This window comes from Adelges cooleyi, unplaced genomic scaffold (assembly GCF_023614345.1).
Source record: "Adelges cooleyi isolate 19-005CV unplaced genomic scaffold, UGA_ACOO_1.1 ACOO_flye_CR_arks_rails_tigmint_CR_PRNA_30, whole genome shotgun sequence".
Lineage (NCBI taxonomy): Eukaryota > Metazoa > Arthropoda > Insecta > Hemiptera > Adelgidae > Adelges > Adelges cooleyi.
Window position 1 is genome coordinate 17,000,389 of NW_026095971.1, and position 20,782 is coordinate 17,021,170.

At 30.4% G+C, this 20,782-nt stretch overlaps 1 protein-coding gene across 23 annotated transcripts in view; it reads right to left on the reverse strand.

The window, feature by feature from the left end:
• Window positions 1-821: 821 nt before the first annotated feature.
• Window positions 822-20,782, reverse strand: part of LOC126839085 (voltage-dependent calcium channel type A subunit alpha-1) — a 138,135-nt gene continuing 118,174 nt past the window's right edge. For 11 of the 23 annotated variants that reach the window (XM_050574043.1, XM_050574040.1, XM_050574048.1 and 8 more), the window contains 15 exons: window positions 20,595-20,678; window positions 16,729-16,845; window positions 16,288-16,353; window positions 16,107-16,198; window positions 15,880-16,030; window positions 15,621-15,748; window positions 15,129-15,331; window positions 14,897-15,001; window positions 14,531-14,637; window positions 12,897-12,926; window positions 10,468-10,586; window positions 9,967-9,976; window positions 6,933-7,072; window positions 6,449-6,606; window positions 822-5,715 (listed from right to left, as the gene is read on the reverse strand). In XM_050574043.1, coding sequence (XP_050430000.1) covers window positions 5,051-5,715; window positions 6,449-6,606; window positions 6,933-7,072; window positions 9,967-9,976; window positions 10,468-10,586; window positions 12,897-12,926; window positions 14,531-14,637; window positions 14,897-15,001; window positions 15,129-15,331; window positions 15,621-15,748; window positions 15,880-16,030; window positions 16,107-16,198; window positions 16,288-16,353; window positions 16,729-16,845; window positions 20,595-20,678 — 2,175 coding nt within the window. In that variant the 3' untranslated portion in view covers window positions 822-5,050. The remainder of the gene's footprint in view (window positions 5,716-6,448; window positions 6,607-6,932; window positions 7,073-9,966; window positions 9,977-10,467; window positions 10,587-12,896; window positions 12,927-14,530; window positions 14,638-14,896; window positions 15,002-15,128; window positions 15,332-15,620; window positions 15,749-15,879; window positions 16,031-16,106; window positions 16,199-16,287; window positions 16,354-16,728; window positions 16,846-20,594; window positions 20,679-20,782) is intronic. The other 12 variants (XM_050574061.1, XM_050574064.1, XM_050574063.1 and 9 more) reach the window with 6 other exon arrangements.

Here is a 20,782-nt window from a genome sequence, read left to right on the forward strand (position 1 = left end):
CGAACGCGTTTTCTCGCGAAGATGAACCAAATTCCATTTAAGTTTGAGGCACCAAAACGATTCAGCTCTATCACGAAGTACGTGGTTTTAGGTTTACTATTATTTAGTTGACGCTTTAACACAAAGCTGAAGCTTTATTGCGTTATATTACCCATTATTCATTAAGGTATCTGACTATATTTTTTTTAAGGCACTTTTTTAATAGTAATATTAATGCGAAGCTTAAAAATAAATAAGTAAAAATGATATAATTGTTTTTATTATGTTTCATAATAAATAAATAATGTGTACGATTTCACGTTTTATTTTATTCTACCATATTATTTCAATATAATATAGTGACACGGGTTCCTTAAAGAAATATAATAATTAACAATGTATTTTTATGGCAGAAAAAGGAATGGAACAATTCAAATCGTTAACATAATATTATAGAAAGTGTTTTTTTAATGCCAGTGAACAGTTAAAACGAATAGGATGTACAAGGAAATTGTCATAATTTGAAGTGTACAAAATATAATATATACCATACATAATATTTATTTTTGGTTTTATTTATAATTTTTACAAGATAAAACTATAAACGCGTTTTGTTTTACAGCATAAAAAAACGGATTGTCGAAAGTAACAACAACATAATTATATATTTTTTAACAAAAAAATAAAAATAAAAAATTCGACAATTCATACTCATATAATAATAATTAGACAGAATGTACAATTATATAAATTATTTATAAATATATATATATATATATATATATTTATATAATATATATTTATACATATCATAGTAATAATAAAGTACTTATTGATAGTATCTAAAAACTGAACGAAAAGGAAATGTGTTAATTATAATATTACCGTCTAAAAGAAAAAATCTAAAACAATAATAGTAATAATTATAGTATAATAGTAATGAATTATAATATAATGAATCACATTGGAAAAAAATAGTAATATTATACCCGTTCCGCCTCCGTTTTCACACGATTTTATTTTAATGATAATAATACTATTATTTTTTATTCTTACTTAAGTCACTATCTTAGCCGTTGATTCTGGTAAAAAGAAACAAATAGTTTATATGACTGTATCGACTAAATTACAAGTCATTAAACATAAGGCAACTCTATTAACGATAAACGTTGTTCTCGTTTCAACAATAATACTTTCATAGTAATTGTATATTGGGCAAGTATATTATAATGTGCATTGTGTTTTTTTAACATAAAATTTATTTCTTATATTCTACGCGGTTGTCGCGATCGAAGGAAAAAATGGGTATTAATAATAATTATTAGGTGTTTTTTTTTTACCAATAACGATATAATTTATTTCAACTACCAAGCGTTATAAAAAAAAATTGTACAAATACTTAATTGTTTATTTTTTATATATAAGAAGAGACAGAGAGAGAGAGAAAGAAAGAGATTTAAGTCTGGTTGTTAATGAGTGTACAGTAAGCAATAATACTTATTACTGGCTTTAGGTCCTCTATTATACATACTTAGGTAATAATATTATATTTTAATAAACGCCATAGTGATGGCGCGACGGTGAAAATGTAAAAAATAACGACGGAACTGCAAATACACCGTCTAAGAGGCATAACACTAATTACACAATATTTTATTTTATTAGATTAATATTAATATTATCATAATGTATAATACAGGACTAATAGATATTTATCACAGATTGTTCTTCATTTTCTTAGTATTTTTGGGCATCTTTCGAGACAATAATAATAATATAAACGATAATTATTATTACTCAGAAAATAACATAACAGAAACGATTGAAAATAATATGCGAGAAGAAAATATCATACAAACATCAACACAATATTGTGTTTTAGTAGTATTATTTGCGTTATTTTAATTGTTATTGAAATAATTAGCGATTGAAACCGTTTGCTAAAAAACTAAAAGAATCCGTTGTATTTTTTATATGTATACAGAGTATTCAAAATATCACCAACCAGTAATTATAATATTGTTCTGTGTAGAAAAAAATAACAAATAAACAATATCGACTGATGTGAGAAATATTATTCAAATATCATTGTTCGAGTGTTGTATCACAACAGCTGTGCAAATGTAGCAATATAAAATATAGTCATAGTAACGAGAGATAACTGATATTGTGATATTATTTCAAAGAAACAAATATTACCGGATTGTGCAATAATTTCGAGTACATTGTATACAAATACTATTAATGGCGACCCGTGTGTCTGAGTTTTTTTTTAGTATTTTTAATTACAACATTAAAATTAACGATAAAAATCTCGCTTGATAAAAACCAAAAAAGAATCGATCGTTAATAATTAATAAGATACAAATTGAAAATCAATACATAATAATATAAAATAGTCAATGGCAGTTTAAAACATACAGATGGCAATACAATTATAATTATAATAATATAAATGGCCTCGTACGTTATAAAGGAGGCAAACCAAAAAAAAATAATAATAATAACACGTAATATTATCTTCGTATAATTATTAATTATAATTAATAATAATTATATATTGTGGTCCCGTGAGAAACAAAACGAATATTTATTAGTATAACTACCATCGAAAAAAAAATGTTGTCTATGTATAATAATATAATAAATCGTCGATACATTAACACTATATTATTAGTAATTATAATTAATTTTTTTTTAGCGATTTTTTTTTTAAATTTATTTTTATAGAAAAAAAACAATATAATTTATAATAGTACGGTAGCTTACACCGCTTATGTACATTGTACAATTAGGTTTTTTTAGAAAGATAAAGACGGGAAAAGAATAATATAATATTTATCGAATTAATGATTTAATAAGTAGAGAAGATTGAAAAAAAAAGAAAAAAAGATTTACCAACGATTAAGCAGATTAAATTGAGAAGTTCATGGTTTATAAAACCTACATTACTGTAACCGTTATTTTGATCAAAACGATTGATAAAAAATAATATAATTGTAGTATGTATTATACAGTTATTTCGTTTGCCATAATAATAATAGTCCAATTACAAATACAACATAGTTGTCTACTCATTTTACACAACGTAAAACCACATTGTATAATAGAAATTTAATAAATACTCATAAATATATATATATATTTCAAATATAATAATTGTTTTAAAATAAAAAAGTACAAAATGAAACAACAAGTATATAATATTATATACTAAGTAATAATAATAATAATTATTATCATTAATGCAATAATCAAAAAGTACAGTGGCAATTCCACAAAAACATGAAAAAAGATTATTCGGTGAATCTAAAAAAAGCGTTAGATTTACTGCGCGTTTTTACTTAAGTTTTTCTGTTTTAGTTAAATTTGTTTGTACTTTTGGGCAAAGCGAAATTCGTACGTAGATATTCAGCATAATTATTTCTGTATTTTAACCATATTATAGGGTATTCAAAAGTTCACTAACCGCGGTAATTGTATTCATGTAAATAATTAGTTTAATTTAATATACCGGTGATTCTTTACCGCCCTACACTTTCAAAATAATTGCAATGTTGTAGTGTTAACTTTTTAGAAATATTTTTATTTATGTCATAGTATAGGTAATATTAAACATTATTAAAAAATTTTAGTAGCTCTGTCAACTTATAAAACATTAATGGCAACGTATATATTAAAATTAAGAATAATTTACTGAAAAGTTTGACTGGTCGATAACCAGTTTTAAGTAATATTCTTAGGATTATTTTAAGTTCAAAAATTTAGGAAGGTAGGTGGAGTGCGGTTGAGTAATGTGGGCAGATAAAAATAATTATACACTTCACCCTTCCTCCAATATAAATTTTAAACTTTAAAAATATTTATTCAAAACTGGTTAACGACCAGTCAAAATGTTTAGTAATTTATTCTTAATTAAAAAAGTTAATCAAATATATAATACGTTACTATTTAAGTTTTATAAGTAGATAAAGCCCAAGAAAATACTGAAAAACATGAATATTGTCTTATATTATGGTATTATAGCATAAATAAAAATGTTTTCAAAAAGAAACACTACAAAATTGCAACTTTTTTAAGAGTAAACTAGTTTAGGGCGTTAAAAGAATCACCCAGTAACCGTAATGGTTAAATGAAAATAATTTTTAATGTCCAATCTAAAAATATGGTAAGTAAATTAGTTTGCAGTGTTAAGTAATTTGTTATTAATAAAATAATTTGGTAGCAGCTATGTGAATCGCAATAGCTTACCGTCTAACAATTAGTTTCATAAAATAATACTTTTGTTCGAACATTGAAAACTATTTTTGACTGTTTATACGATTAATATATTTTTCAGCAATGTTGAATATTTTATAAAAAATAATTACCGGTTTTTGAACTTTTTTTAATAACCTCTATGTTGTAATCGAATGAAAACAAAATATGGGTTTACTGTAATTGTCAGCCGTCAACGATAGTAGTAGATGTTTTTTTTTGGAATAAATAAGTACAAATTTATCTGAACTAAAATTGTGTCGATTGAATAAAGCTACTGATTAGTAGTTATAGGGTGGTCCTATCGTATGACAAGCAAAACAAAATTACGCTGGAAATTATCGTTTTACCAATTACATTTACCCTGTTTTACCAATTATTTGTTAAGGACCTTAGACCATGTTACAATAAACCTACTTCACGTTGAGGCTTAACAACGATTGGCAAAACCGGGTGGGCGCTTACTGTAAGTTTTTATATAAAAAAACGGGTTTAAATTATAAGAAAATAATTTAGTATTATTGTTGTTTATGATAATTTATCTATGTTTCAATGGAACGATTTAAATAAGAAGAATAATTGAATTAGTCAATCGATGATAATAATAATAATAATAAAATGTAAATAATATAACAAAGACGGTGACGACATCAATGCATTTACATGGTAATAAACGTTTTCAATAAGGTTATGATTACTGTGTACCGGTGGCGGCGGAAGCGACTGGTGCCTGTGAACTGGCGGCCTGCAACGACGACGTTGAAGGCGGCGACGACGACGGGCCTGGTCGTCTGCTGCTACCGGACAGCAAGGGTTAGCACCAGTCGTCGTCGTCCGAATCGCTGTGCCGGCCGCCGGCGGCGTGGCTCTTGTTGGCCACGGCCGCGGCAGCCGCTGCGGCCCGCCTAGTCTTGGTGTAGCCGTTGTGCACCGGCGACGGTAACAGCCGGCCGCTGCGGCCGATCGACATGGCCTGTTCGAAACTCAACGGCGGCATGGCGGTCATGGCTATGCTGTTCTGCCGGTTCGCCGACGACGGTTTGGGCAACGACGCCGGCGAGCCGCGCGTGGGCGACGCGTTCAGCTTGGGGAAGTTGATGGACGTCGTCGACGAGTGCGGCGGCCGTAGTTGCAGCGACGACGGCTTGTTCGGCGTGGCCGGCAAACGGCGTCTACTGCAGCCCGCCACGGCCAGCACCGGGTAACTGCTGTTGACTAACATCGTCGGCGGCGGCATCATCATCATCATCGACGGTTGCGACGACGTCGACTGCTGTTGCTGTCTGATGGACGCCTGCTGCGGCGGCGGCGCCTGCTGCGACTGCTGCTGTGGTGGATGCCGGCCGCTTCCCGTCGTCGACACTGGCGACGGCGAACGCGACCGCTGGTCCAGACTGGTCGTTCCGTAGTATGTCCTGCCGCTCTCCGATCGGTCTGGACTAGGCGACCGCACCGGACTAGTCGATGCTGACCACGAACCTTAGAAACAGACGCACAACTGTTGTGAGCATTTAAACTATTATATATTAATATTATGATATTAATAATATTATTAATGTGAAATAACATTAAAAACAATTTTTGAAATAAAACCAGTGGCTATCAACAGCCTAATAGTGACAGAGAGCCTACGCCACGCCAATTTTGGAATGTCATTCGACGGTAAAACTTATCCACGTTAATATTTAATTATTAGGACTGGTAAATAAACACAAAATAAGAGGACGGAAAGAATGATTATATATTGTAATGATTATATATTGAATTTAGAGAGAAGATAGATCAACAAGGTTTAGGGGTAAAGACGAGAAATAAGTAAAAAAATAGTGTCCGGTAAAGTAGATTTATACCATAATATCATATAGACTGATATCAAGTTTAAACAAGACCTAGTTTAAATGATGAAACGTTCCCATTTTCATAATCTTACGTAATATTATAAGAGTTTTTAGAATTTGAAAATAAACGCTTCACGAGAATAGTGAAAGATATTTTTAAGAATATATATGAAATATCTAGCGAGTTTTTGAAGTAATATTTTGCTTAAATTTTGTTTATGCTTTAATAATTACATTTTTTGTTTCAATTAAAATTTTTTCCAATGCATAATAAATACCATTAGGTGCACTTTTAGGCTTATGATATTGTGTTGTTTTTTTATCATGTTTGATAAACATGGTTGACTTTACAGCCGTTTGTTATATATTTTTACCTCTCGGTTGACGACGGTGTTCTTGTTTGACGATCTCGACGACATTGGATACAGTGTCACTAAAACCAATCTCGTGTGGATGATGACTGTGGTGATAATGATGAGGATGATTAGGATGATGATACCTTCTTACTGGCGACGGAGTATTTCTTTCCCTTCTGAAATTGAAGTTAAGTCAAAAGTAAGTTAAAATACCGAACACGTGTACATTTAAAATGTTTGCAGCTGAATGAAAACATAAGAAATAGTTTTTTTTTGAAATCACACTCGAATATGTTTATACCTCATAATATAGCATTCAATATTCTAATCAACTATTATGAATATACTGTTTAGAATTTTCTTATATACTATGTATAACATACGGTAGATATTCGTAGAATATAATAAATATATCAATATGTCTCGCTCAAGAGATATATGAGTATTATACTTATTATATAATTGAGAAATATTTAAGGCAACCGTACGCGACTTGACGTACCTTATGCTCGGTGATCGAGATCTCGGCTGTCTATATCCGGGATGCAAATGCATGCTCTGGTGCTGTGGCTGTTGACCGTCTGAAATAGAATCTTCGGATGGCCGTCTTGAAGATATGACCACGTCCGTCAGCTCCATCACCTGAAAAAACCGCCCAGTAGCCCAGTCCGTAAGATATACCAAAATATACAAAGTGCCATCGCCGCCATCACAGTTGTACACGGCAGGGGTACCAACCGTGTACCGTACGGTATTATCGTGTGCGACGATAACAATTTCAATCAACAACAGACGGCGCACGCTACCATCCGCAAACGGCAAATATAAATATGTCTTTTTCTCTAAAATCGTAGACCTCGGAATTCGATGGTTTATTTGGTCGTTAAATAAATGTGTTATTATTGTAATCGACCAAACATCCGGTTTACATGCCGGATACTAGATATTTGAAGATGCGAACAAATTTGTCCCAAATGTACAGTTAATCCGATTTGTTGGTAATATTGGATTCAAATCGAGGAGCTCGGAAGCCAAAAGATAAATTTTACATTTATACAATTTCAATTGTTTGACATTATTACACCTCATATTAACATATTGCCATACAATTATTATGCTGTATAATATTTATTATTTACACGGGCAACACTGTAGTATCATGTTAAATAATATACTATTACAATTAATATATTGTAACAGTTTATAGTATAACATTATATACATGGACAGAACACGAAATATAAAATAAAATAAATAAACAAAAACGTGGTGCGAGGGTATTTATGGACGGGAAAAAGGGTAGTTTATGTCGTATCGTATATTATGTATATTTAAATGTAATGGTCATAGGGGAAAAAAATGATTTCATTCAAACTACTTGGCCGATTAACCGCGAGGATGTCAACACGCGGTAAACAGAAAGGTTGACCGTTATGATATTATAAAAAAAAATATATATATATAATATAAAAATGGTAAATAATAAAATATGTATCTTTTCACCGACTGACCACAGTTCTATTTTTTATGAATGTATGTGTGTATATATATATATTGTATTTATAAATTGTAAAAGATAAATTCGATAAGACGTTGAATAAAGTTCATGCAAGTTATTTGCGCTGCATGCATCGTGCAAAAAAAAAGGTAATATTAGAAAATAAAGTCTTTATACATAATGTATATAAAACAAATAGATTAATAAATAATTAACAAATTATCAATAATTTGTTTTTCTTCAAATTGAATACAATATTTCATGTAATTATATACTGTTAATACTGTACGTATCCGTTAAATACTTCTATCCTGAAATTGTTAACCAAATACAAGGCGCCTGGTTAGGCCATTATTTTATGTTGTACATGTACCTTTGGTCTAAATAATGACAACTTTGGCTTTGGTGAATAAACCGGAATGGAATTTTTTGTTTTTTTTTTAAATATTTATGGTAAATGGGTTAACTAACATATTTTTTTTTAAATGAATGATAAAATATTTCTTGTGGTTAAATATATTATTTTACTCTCGATTTTTTTGTCAAATAGTTAATAATTATTTCATTGATAACTCATCAATTCATGACTACTTGAGTATTTTTATCAGTTGTTTATTCAATTAATAAACTACCATTTTTTAGTTTGTAAAAATAAATTATTAATGATTTAAGAGCACTCATTTATTAATTTTGTTAACGATTGACTAATTGAAGTATCTATAAATATATAATAAATTTAATACATTTTTTAACGTGACACAATTTCATTTGAGTAACATCTTTGAATCGATTTACATTTTTACCAAAATTGAACAATCGTTTTTATAGACCTTAGGTACAGGTACAATTATTATTAATAAATGTTGTTATAATATTAATTAAAATTAATATTATAAAAACATATTAATAAAAAATTGAATTATAGTTCAGTAGTAAAGAGAACAGCAACATGACTACGCCTTAATGGCACGCGTACGCCTAATAATCATAATAATATAATATATTAGTATTGTAATCAAATAACATTTACAACAACAAAAGCAACAACAACAACAAACTTAGTCGAGTTCTATTATATCACGACGTTTATCCTTGTACAGAATATTATCAACAAAATATAATATTATTATAAACGAATCAAAAATAAATTATCTTTCTAAATGTATCATCAAAATGTAACTAAATAATTTTCTATAACGTCATGTCAATAACGTTTTAAAAACGTATCGATTTCTGCAAGTCTCTCTAAGGAGTATAACAATAGAAGTATAATAATATGATAAGTTCAAAATAATAATGATCGTTATACGATTCAAGAGTTCCATCAAGTGACTAGAGTCTATGCAATCATCACACAAACAACAACAATAATAATTATCATACAACAACGACTAAATCAGTACCTAATTAACTGTTTGGTTTTTATTATTTTTTAAAAAACCCCACGTTTCCGAATTTTAACAGATTCAAAGGTTCTACGCAAATGAAAATACACCAAAAAATATACATAAATGTATCAAAAATAGTACCAACATTAAAACAACCAATAAAACAACAACAAAATAATGTTTCAAATTAATAAATAAAAAAACAACAACGCTAAATTCCAGAAATTTCGGCAAAACTCTCAAACCATGTCAATACCTTTTCTAAAATATCGCCACGCCTCCTTCTCAAACGTTTGGGTTGGGTTACAAAACGCTGAAAATACACAAACACAGAACCGTTTACACATAGATTGTAGTCACTTGATATACAGACTAGAAATTAATAATATTGACTATTTTTTTCTCCTTGTTTTTAAAATGAAAAAAATTATGCAATTGGCCGTAGTATGGTTTAATTATCAGCACCGAAAACATTAAATAATTGTTAAACGTACTCGTCGGCATTTTAAATAGGATCAAACAATAAAAATTAGAATTATTCGATAAAATATATCGTCGACGTTCGATTGGAGTAGTTACCAGCTGGTTAACAGTATTAATACACTATGGTATAAAAATTATTTTACTTTACTATGTTATACGATCATCACCTTTTTAGACCTGAAAAAAAAAGAAAACACATTTATTTAGAATTTAGTTTTATTAATTGAGAAAAAAACAATGATATCCTCCACTGAAGTTTTTGTAGAGATGTCAGTTCGTGCAGCTTGTTCACATTTGACGCTTTATTAATTAAATCAATGTAAGAAGGAGATTATTTTATTCGAATGAAAATCATAAACGGTTATTGTTGGGATTCCTCTAGAAAATATAGTGTTCTTCGCCAGTGGCGGGTTGAACATGCAAAGGACCTGGACATTGCTCCGGTCCAAATTTAAGATGGCTGTTCGTTAGTGATAAGATTGAATTGAGGAACCTTATTTGACTAAAGTGTTTTTCTTCGAATTTTAGATGATAACAACGCTTTTAAAGCATACGTTTATCTAGTAAAATAAATTGCATTCATAATACATTGATTTGTATGTCAATGATGTTGGTCTGGTCGGATATTGTTAAAACGTTTTATATTCATATAAGAAATAATTAGGTACCTGTTCCTGGAGTTGTTTCTGGTCAGCAGACAGCTGTTTTCGTCTTCGTCTTGTCCACGTTCTGGGTTCCAGTTCGACGCACCGGCGGCCTCCATCAGGCACGTGAAGAACGACGAATGCTGTTTGAAATGTGTACACAATAATGTTTTAAAGCAGAAAAGAATAGATTTAAAAAAAATAATAATAATAGTAAAAATAGTTTACTAGAGAAAATATGGAAAAAAACGATAAAACGTTAGCAGTAAATTACAAATATAATAGCTCGATAGGAGTGCAACAGTGTGCATCTATAATAATAATAATATATTATGAGTTTAAAAAGCCTACCCAACACCAGTTTCCCCTAAAAAATAAGCTTTATGTATATTAAAGTATAATATGTTTAGTTCTGTACGAAGATTTTGTATATAAAGCTTTGTCACTAAGCGGGTGAAATAAGCTTAAAAGAATAGAAAACAATGTATGTATATGTATATATTATATATATATATATATATATATATATATGTATATATAAGTATGTATAATATAAACGGTTTATTAAATTTTTTATTTTCAAACGTGTTGTGTTGGTTGTTTTTTAGACAATCGGTTTATTTTTTATCGTTATGATTTAAATAAAATGGAAAATAAATAAATAAAATAATTAATATCAATCAGTTGCAGTCTAAATAGTATATTGTACGGCTACGAATACTTATATTATTGTGAATAATAATAAAAATGTATAACATCCATGCATAAATTATAACGTGTAATTTGGAAACTACTTTGGAACTAATATCACAAATGCAGGTTTATAAACAATAGTACTACAATAGTAATAATAATAATAAAAAATGATAACATTATTTTTAAAAAAAACATAAAATATGTTTAAGTAAAATAATTTTTTTTTTTAAATGCGCTATTGCAAAAATATTTAAATATGCCGTAGCACTGTATGCTAAGAGATATTTTTTAGTTATAAAATGAATAAATAAATCTATTATTTATTTGTTCTAATAAGTAATAAGTTCTACTAATAATTTAGAGACCCGTGCGTGTTCATGATGGTTATTAAGTACACAATAAAACTATAGTAAAAATATTATCTATTTAGAAGTAAATAAAAATAATACCAATTAAAAACATTATATACCAATATAGCCAAATTAATGTTAAACATTAATAATAATATGTATAGAATCTAAAATAGCCAGCTGAACTGTGGTCTAATATTGACGATCAAAATGTATACATACGACATACCTATATTGTCTATGAGTACTATATTATACATAATATAAATGAGCTATACTATATATAATATACTATAGGACGGCTTGGGTGCATATATTAAATTTTACTAGTTTGTTGTATTTCAATCATAAGGGGGAGTAGAGGTCAGATGGTTCGGGGATGGTTCGTTTTCGTAGTGCTCATAAAAAACAGGACAAAGACATAAAAAAAAAAAAAACTAAATAAAATATTTTACAAAAATAACGTTGTATATAATTATTACAAAGCTATATGAAATAATAAAACAAAATTAGGAGCTAACTCTCCTCGTATTGTGTGTAAACATTTTTACTGGCTTAAAATAAAACATTTTGTTTTAATCTGTATATTCATGGATAGTAAATCATAATAACATATATAAATAATCGAATTTATATGATTAAACCTATTTAATCTTATTTATATTATTATCTATGATTGACAAATGCGTTTAACCGCTATAAATTGTAATCACGTTTGTGGTGTCAAAACTTAATCAGAAGCACCTCCTCAGTAATAAGTTAACGATGAAATTATAGTTACAATTAAAATGTAAACTATTTCACGCTTTTCTTCAATTAATGAAGGGAAATAAGTAATAACCCTATGACTAGATCGAGAATAATATTAAAGGTAGTGAGATAAAAATGGAACCCCGTAATATTGAGAAAAGGCACCAGTAAATATGTTTACACGACAATTATTATAAAAAATATAAAAAATGATAAATAAATAAACAATAATAATAATAATAATGGAAAACAATAACAGTTATAATGGTAGTAAGACAGATATCACATGTGATTGTGTGTGTTGAACAGCTAACAATAACGAATTTCAAAATGTCCACTATAAGTGAAATAGTCTAAACACAAAATGGATGAATCGTTTCGCGTTTTTGGAATTGGCGAAAACGTTTCACTTTGGTGCCTACGATGAACTTACATTAGAATTAAGAAAAGTAGAAAATATACAGAAAACTAACGAAAATAATATACATAAACAAAATATAAAATAACTAATAAAAAAAATAATAAAAACTATTCAACAAATAAAAAACAATAATAATAATAATAATAAAATATACAAATGAGTATGTATATATGTAAAAAAAAAAAATAATAATAAAATAATAATTAATAATTGTTATAAACTCAAATCAATACTACCGGCTCTGGGGAACTATGTTCTGCAATGCCCTGAAAGCAAACACATAAATATAAACTGTCTCTATCGACTGTTCTCCGATTCCGTTTACCGGTAATTTCATTCACCCTTTAAATAATAGTTTATTTTATTTTTTAATACTCCATGCTCTAAAATAAAATATGTTTTGTGTTCTACGAATATAATATAACGTTATTCTAAACCTAAAAAAAAAACGTTTACAGTGTATCATACTATTTATTTAACGCCTAAAACAATATCACCTAACCATCAACATGTTTTCCACGCATAATAATAATATGTTGTGCATTTTCTACACTAAATAAAATCGCATCATAACAATAATAATATACCTATTATTATATACCTACATCGCTGGCGATCGCCTATCTACTAAACCTATGTATAAAAACTTTACCCAATTTGATAACAACACATAATATATATATTATGTAAACCTATATTAAATGTTAAGTAATTAAGCTAAACAAATTTTTTTTTAAAAACATAACCTACATATAATTTGTAAAAATCTTTGTAATGACTATTTAACAAAAACAAAAAAAAAACATACGGTTTTGTTGATAACTCCGTGGCTCTTTAGAAAAATTAAGGGAGCTTCACAACACAAAACAAAACAACAAAAAACAAACAATAACATAAATGAAAAAAAAAAATACCGTCAAACAGGTGTGAACGTGTAAAAGCAAAACGTGTTTAATTTTGTGTTTACAAAGCTCAGCGTTTTGTAGCTTTATACAATTTGTTAAAAAAAAAAATACCAAAACAATTAAAAAAAAAGTCCTGACAAAACGAAACGAAAAAAAAAATTATGTATTTCTTTTTTTTAGTGACAGCTGTTGTAATTTTTTTTTCAAATGTAATACTATGAATAACAAAAAACATGACGGGGTAGACAAATTATTTTAGACAATTTTATTTTGCTCACGCTTTAGGGATTTTACATAGATGAGCATGTGATAATCCATAGTAAAAACAGAAAAAAAAATAAAACAATCGAAAATCAATTATTATGCATGCGACGTCACCATGACTGCTCAACAAAAATGAAAGGTATTAATGGAAAATAAGAAAATAAAACATTAATAATATGTCATAACGGAGCTAAGGAACATAAACACACATCATTAAAAACATAATGACATAATATAATAGGGTTCACAACACAATAATACGGCATATAATGTGACATTATATTAATTATGTATACCTACAGAAAACAAAACAAAACAAAAACAAAATATAATCCTAAGATCAACAACAAAAAAATCAAAATAAACACTCAAATCATAAATAAACAACCGACTCGTATTATATCATTGGTATTTTATTGGAGTTAATTTAATTTAATTTCTTTTTTTTTTTTTAGGAAATAACTAAGTTATTTTTTTTAAGTCGTTATTATCTCTATTATATTGCGGGCTAACCAACACTGTATCTTTAAGTCATATCGTTATTATACCCGTTCAGGCGTTTGAAACTCCTTTTACGCGTACCTCGTTACTTTTACACGAGTTTTAATGTTGAAAAAAAAATTATAAAAATAATAATAACATAATATAATATTATCTATTAGGGTAAAAAAAACACAATATTTTGCGGAATCGATGATTACCTGAGGATTGGCCGACTCGATTTGCCCGAACCTCGTCGACTTCCAGCTCTCCAGGATCAACAAACCCGCGTAGATCTTGCCTACCGTTAGTTTACCGGCGTTCAAACCTGGAGCCAAGAGAAAAAACATACACGTTTGTCAGTACCGAGCTAACAGGTCGTAACCGGAGTTGTGCGAATTCTTAATCGAATAAAAACATTTTCTTGTGATTTCTTTAACAATTTATTCGAATGTAACCTTAGTTGTTGAATAACTTTTACTGGAACGATGGTTTATCTAGCCGATTGTTTAGATAGATAACCTTTTATTCGAATAAAATGCACAACTCTGGTCATACTAATGCACAGTGAAACGTTATGCACGCACAGTCTGTTTTGGGAATGAGCAAATCCAAGATTTTTTTAGCTTGAAGCGGCCATATATGCCGGATGGTTTCTCGCAACTCTTCGTCCGCCTGGTCCATCTCCTCGGCTAAAACACGTTAATTGTTACGATAAACCGAAATCATTTGTAGGTTTCATTTAATTTTATCAAAATCGGCCATAATATTTTTATATAATATTCAATCTCTTAGTTTGCAAACTAACAGCACACGTACCACATCGCATTTTGATGTTGAGGTTTTCTCGTATAAGAGCAAACAACGTGGTGGTGAATTGCACCTTGCCGTCCTGGTCTACAGGCATGTTCATCCGGATGAGCTTCTTGTAAGCCAAACGGTTAGGGCATTTGTTACCGAAGCCCAACGGTGGGTCGATGTTTTTGAGCATGTCGTACATCTCGGTGTAATGTATCTTACCCCTGTAGAACCATTAAAGTAGCATTTTTATGATTAATCACGATTCTCTAAGTGACAATGATAAGGAGAGTTATATTCGAATGTTTCCATTATTGTCTTTAGCTCGTATAATCCTGAATCAGCCAAATGAGTAAAACTAGTAGCTGACCTCAAGACATATACTTGATCGTTTCCACCTCGCCTTTTCATACTCGCACAATGACCCAGCTCATTCACATTTTACTCTTTCTTCTACCTATCTTTGAGCGGAATTTTTTAAATTTTTTTTTGAAAAATCAGTGTTGATCTTACGTGGCGTTTGGATCGTATTCTGCCCAGATACGGACAAACTCGTCTAAATGATGAGCGCCCAAAATCGACGAATCCCTGGTCAGGTAGTCGAAGTTGTCCATGATGACGGCAACGAACAAGTTTAACATCTGTTAATGGGGTAAAATGCTCGTTAGTTATTATTATGCAATTTTTTTTTTATATTTATACAGTAAATATATTCTATTGCTGGTAAACTGATGAAATGCAAACTATAGGTGGGCATAAAAGCGTGTCTTACCAGAAACGAACAGAAGAATATGAAAGACACGAAGTAAACGTAAGCCATGTTAGAACCGCATTCGTTTTCAATTTTGTGAGCTCCTGGGTCGCACGGCTTGCCTTTATTACACGACAACATAATAGCCGGCCAAGACTCGCCCGTCGCGCATCTGAGAATACGAAAACGCAAGGTTAAACACGTATAAAAATAACGCTAATCCGACGGTTGGCGAAACTGTGTACTACCGAAATAACAACATCAGGCCTTGGACGAACGTCTGGAAGTTGTTGTGCCTGTTGATGTCCGTGTCGGGTTTCAGAGCGATGTTACCAAATATCTGTGAAAAAAATTAGAACAATAATTGTGGGTGTATGTGTGTGTGTGTGAAGTGATCACTACTCCGATTCCGGGAGATTCACACTGTACCTGCATCCCGATAATGGCGTATATAAAAAACAGCATGCCGATCAGTAGACAAACGTACGGTAACGCCTACAACAGCAAAATAATTAACATTACCCGTGGCAAGTGTATAGTAATTGTTTTCACGAAAACCGACGCCTGAATGTGACCCACTACTCCCTGTCCGTTCTGTTAGCAGGAGTCCTCTTTGACTTGTAGTACAAAGCCCGCGCTTTTTGTATTCCTACGCTTTTTTTGTAACCCTTTTTTAGCCGGAATAAACGGAAAATTAGAATTTTCCTACTTCTAACGGCACTGTCCATTTCTCAAGATGTCGGACATGATTTTTGTCTGTTCCCATAAGAGCCCATGTAAAATGTATACAGATTTTCACCGCTAGGCGCGCTACAGCCGGGTGTAGGTTTTCGCGAAAGCGACAATGACAGCAGACAACATTGAACGTACCTTAAACGATTGTACGAACGTCCAGAGCAGTATACGTATCGTGTACCCTTGCCGGAGCAATTTTATCAACCTGGCTGCTCGAAACAGACGGAGAAAGCCGACGTTTATGAAGTTTTCCTGTAACAATGAAGCACGAGCCGCTTTAGAAGTAGCGATGATTTGAGTCTTAGGTGTAGTGTTTGCTGGCGCTTCAATTATTGTCCCCGCATAATAGCTTGTGCGCGTCCTACACACGTCAATTTCTCACCTCCCCCCCTCCACGTTGTCTGACTTACTCTACGTACCAATGTCAATATTTTGCAACTGATTGATGTGTGCCAGTTTGAAATTACTTGTTCAATTGTCAAGTGAACATTTTCCTTGAGAATAAAACAATTTTCCCGAGTCGTCCGTCTTACGGTTTTATTTTAGCTCAATAGAACTTTTTTATGAGTCAGTCGACGATGGAAATAATTACCATTCTTAACACCAAATTACATACTATAAAATTATGCGTCACTCGAGATTTTAAATAAAAAAAGATTAATCAATATGGAGAACATTAGAGACTCTCGTCTGGAATCGGCCACACAACGTTAAGGAGACTTCTGACGTAGACTATAACAAGGAACTACCGATTACGAGAAGCTCTATAAAAATGTCTTGAATTATTTTTGGGGACGGCTTACAATAATTAAAGATTTTAAAGATGAATAATTGCAAAACATTGACATTCATATAGAGTCGATATGGCAATGTGCTGGTCTAATAAAGTATTGAAAATGCTATTCTCTCCTTTAAGAAAAAAATATCTTTTATTCTTTTCGAAAGACGCGCTCGTTTTTAACCATCTACCCGCCGAATAGTGCTTTGGTAATGACTTTGGTAGCTTTTACAGGATAAAGGTCCCGTCTTTCGGGCATTGGCAATCTTATGTCAATTTAATAAAAAAATTGACTTTAAACGCTTGCCTTGTAAATACAATTTTAGTACTTCTTGCGCCGAAAATTATAGTAAAACGACTTAGAGCCATGGAACAAAACAACTTAAAACTGGCTTCAAGGCTTTGTATGTGCATACTACAATTTAACCTTCCTCCCCCCCTTGTCGTCACGCTTTTAGCTTTTCAACCGAATAAAACCGTAAATAATTGATTCAATCGATTTGTTGACGTGATAATGTAAGCAGCAACAGCAGCGGGGTAGACGGTAACAACAGCAGTATATATAAAATATCATATAGTAATATTATTTGAATAGCAGCAGCGTCGGCGATAACAGTAGCAACAGCATTAGCAACATCCTATTTATCGTATGTTTTATATTTTTATATGTTATACATAATGTTATCATGTATTGTTTTTATAAAATATAATATGCGCATGCTCAGCTTATTTGGCATTTAAGTGAGACGATCAGCGATAATTACAACAACGTTCATTGTTTTTATAATAATATAATATTATCATGTGTGTGTGTATAATCATAATTATTATTATGCCTAATCTATAGTCCATGATTTGTAAAGTTTACCTAAAAACAAAATTATTATTATAGTGTGTGCTATTTCGAGTTTAACACTATTCTAAATTATCGTTTTATAAAAAAAATAAATGTGAAAGGTCTAAAATCTATAAAACATTATACGAACTCCTAAATTTTGCGTACTATGAGTTCAAAACTAACGGGGTTTTGTCCCTTCAAAAATCAATAGGATTTAAATTCCAAAATTATGTCTAAAAAAACACTATTCCATTATAATAGACGAGTACCGTCATCTATGGGCTATATGTATTACATCTATACAGGGTGATTACGGTTCAGCTGTGATAGCCTCAGCTGAACATTCTGTAAAATATTATAATAATGAAATGAAAACAATTAATTAAAAAAAAAAAACTATAAGTCAATGTCAAAATCCCCAAAAAAATTAATTTTAATCAATATTGTATTCATTGAGGACATTCGAAGATTAAGACAAAAATATTATACAATCTGTTGTACAGATTCTGCATAAAAGCTTTTAAATAGCTTAGTTGAGTAATCTCAATTTTTTTTTTTTGTTAAATTTTGTTTCGTAAATCATTTAAATAATATCCGTAACAATTAATCCGGTCTATTTAGAGTATATTTTTCTTTTTAATGAACTGATATATATATGTAAGATTTAAGAAAATGTTTGGTTTGGATATTATGGCTGCTCACGGTTACAATCTTCGAATGCCTATTCGCTGTTCCTTCTAGAAATCTATCTAAAACCACAAACCACTTATAAATTATTATGCGCTAACTACTCAATCGTTATTAACTAACCAGTTGGTGTGGTTCTAAAATTAATTATGAATACAATATGATTTCTACGTTAAACTATATTATTACTGTAATATAAGTATTTAAATATACGTAAATAGAGAATACGTGTCCAACAAAGAAAGTCGTAACTCGAAAAAATTAACTTAAAAAAGGTAGTAACTCGAATCGACCAAAGAAGAAAGGTTATGAATAACACAACTAATTTACTACCTAGTTCGCAGATAATACAAAGAACTAGATAATCAGTTTAAAAAAACACATTTTTTTTTTAAATAAAGTTACGTTCTTCTTTGTTAGACATGTCGATATATATTATTACATAAGTGAGCTCCAGGTTAATTTTTGTAATTACATATTATTATTATTATTATAGTATTTTTTACACACGTTATGAAACACAAACCGTCAACACACAATAAAAATATAATAATCAGTGTTTGGAAAGAGTGCATTTGATTAATCATTAGTTAGTTGTATTTTAAGTAATCAGTAAGTACGAGTATAAAACAAGAAAATATAACTAATTATAAAAATGTAATAATTTTTACTGTTGTATTTTTATTTACAGTTGATGTTCAAAGCCCAGTCAAATTGTGATTTTTTAATTAAAGTAAAGTCTTATAAAATCTAAAACATAGACAAATCACATAGATTTACATTATATTAATCTCGAGGATTTTATTGACAAAATATAAGAGAGAGAGTGCGTTTATTTTCACGTTCCAAACACTGAACATACTTGAACGGCTAACTGCGAAATTGGACAAGTCCGCCTTTATCAACTTTGCTGTTATCACCTGTCTTTACAAAGACAGGTAAATACGTCATCATTCATTACAATAAAGGGACGGGATAAAGGGATTCATAGACCTGCAAAGAAATGGACTGCGCCTTCCAGATAACCCCCGTACCGCCAAGTCTGTTATTTAGTTTTTCGCTTTAACTGAAAAATTAAAAGAAGTGGACTTGTCCCCTTTCTGCAGTTGGCGATTCGTCTCAACCCCGTATTCAAGTACTACTAGTAAAACTTAAAGCCCACAAATAAACACGACAGTTCAATAAATTGTTCTTGAAAATCACAATTCATTATTACTATTATTCTTGAAAAATATTGGTCGTTTTTACATTTAATATGGGACAAATTATTTACACGAGCTGTGCATTATCTCTTCCATAGTAAAAACGTAGGTATAGTGAACATAATATTATATTATTTTTTAATATTGCGTCCTTATAATCACAACAATATGTGCGTGTTAGCCAAAGACTGCAGTCTGAATGGTGAATGTGTATTATTGTTTGATAAGACTTAAAATATGTTGCATGATGGAATCACAGCTCGGGCCAAAACAACACACTTCGGTCGTATACAATATCACATGTATGTATGTATGTATATACATTATGAGTATTCAAAAAAAAAAAAATAACAAATAAAACCATGTCCAAAGGACCAAAGAAAAATTACAAAAAAAAAACAATAAATAAGTCACATTCTTCAACAGTATACAAGTGCGGTCTACGTCGGATGCAACAAATTGGCGTACACCTAATTGTTTTAAATAGAACATTTACCTCCACAACTTCCCCGAACAGCAGTTTTGGTTCTTTGACTAACTCTTTCTCGAACACAGTTCGGTACACACTTACGAGACGTTCCTATATATAAGATTAAAAATGTTACATATCGTTTTCCCTGTGTCAGATTTGTGTGCAAACAACGGCCGTTCTCTAACTCGTTGAACGCATGGGCACACGCTTTT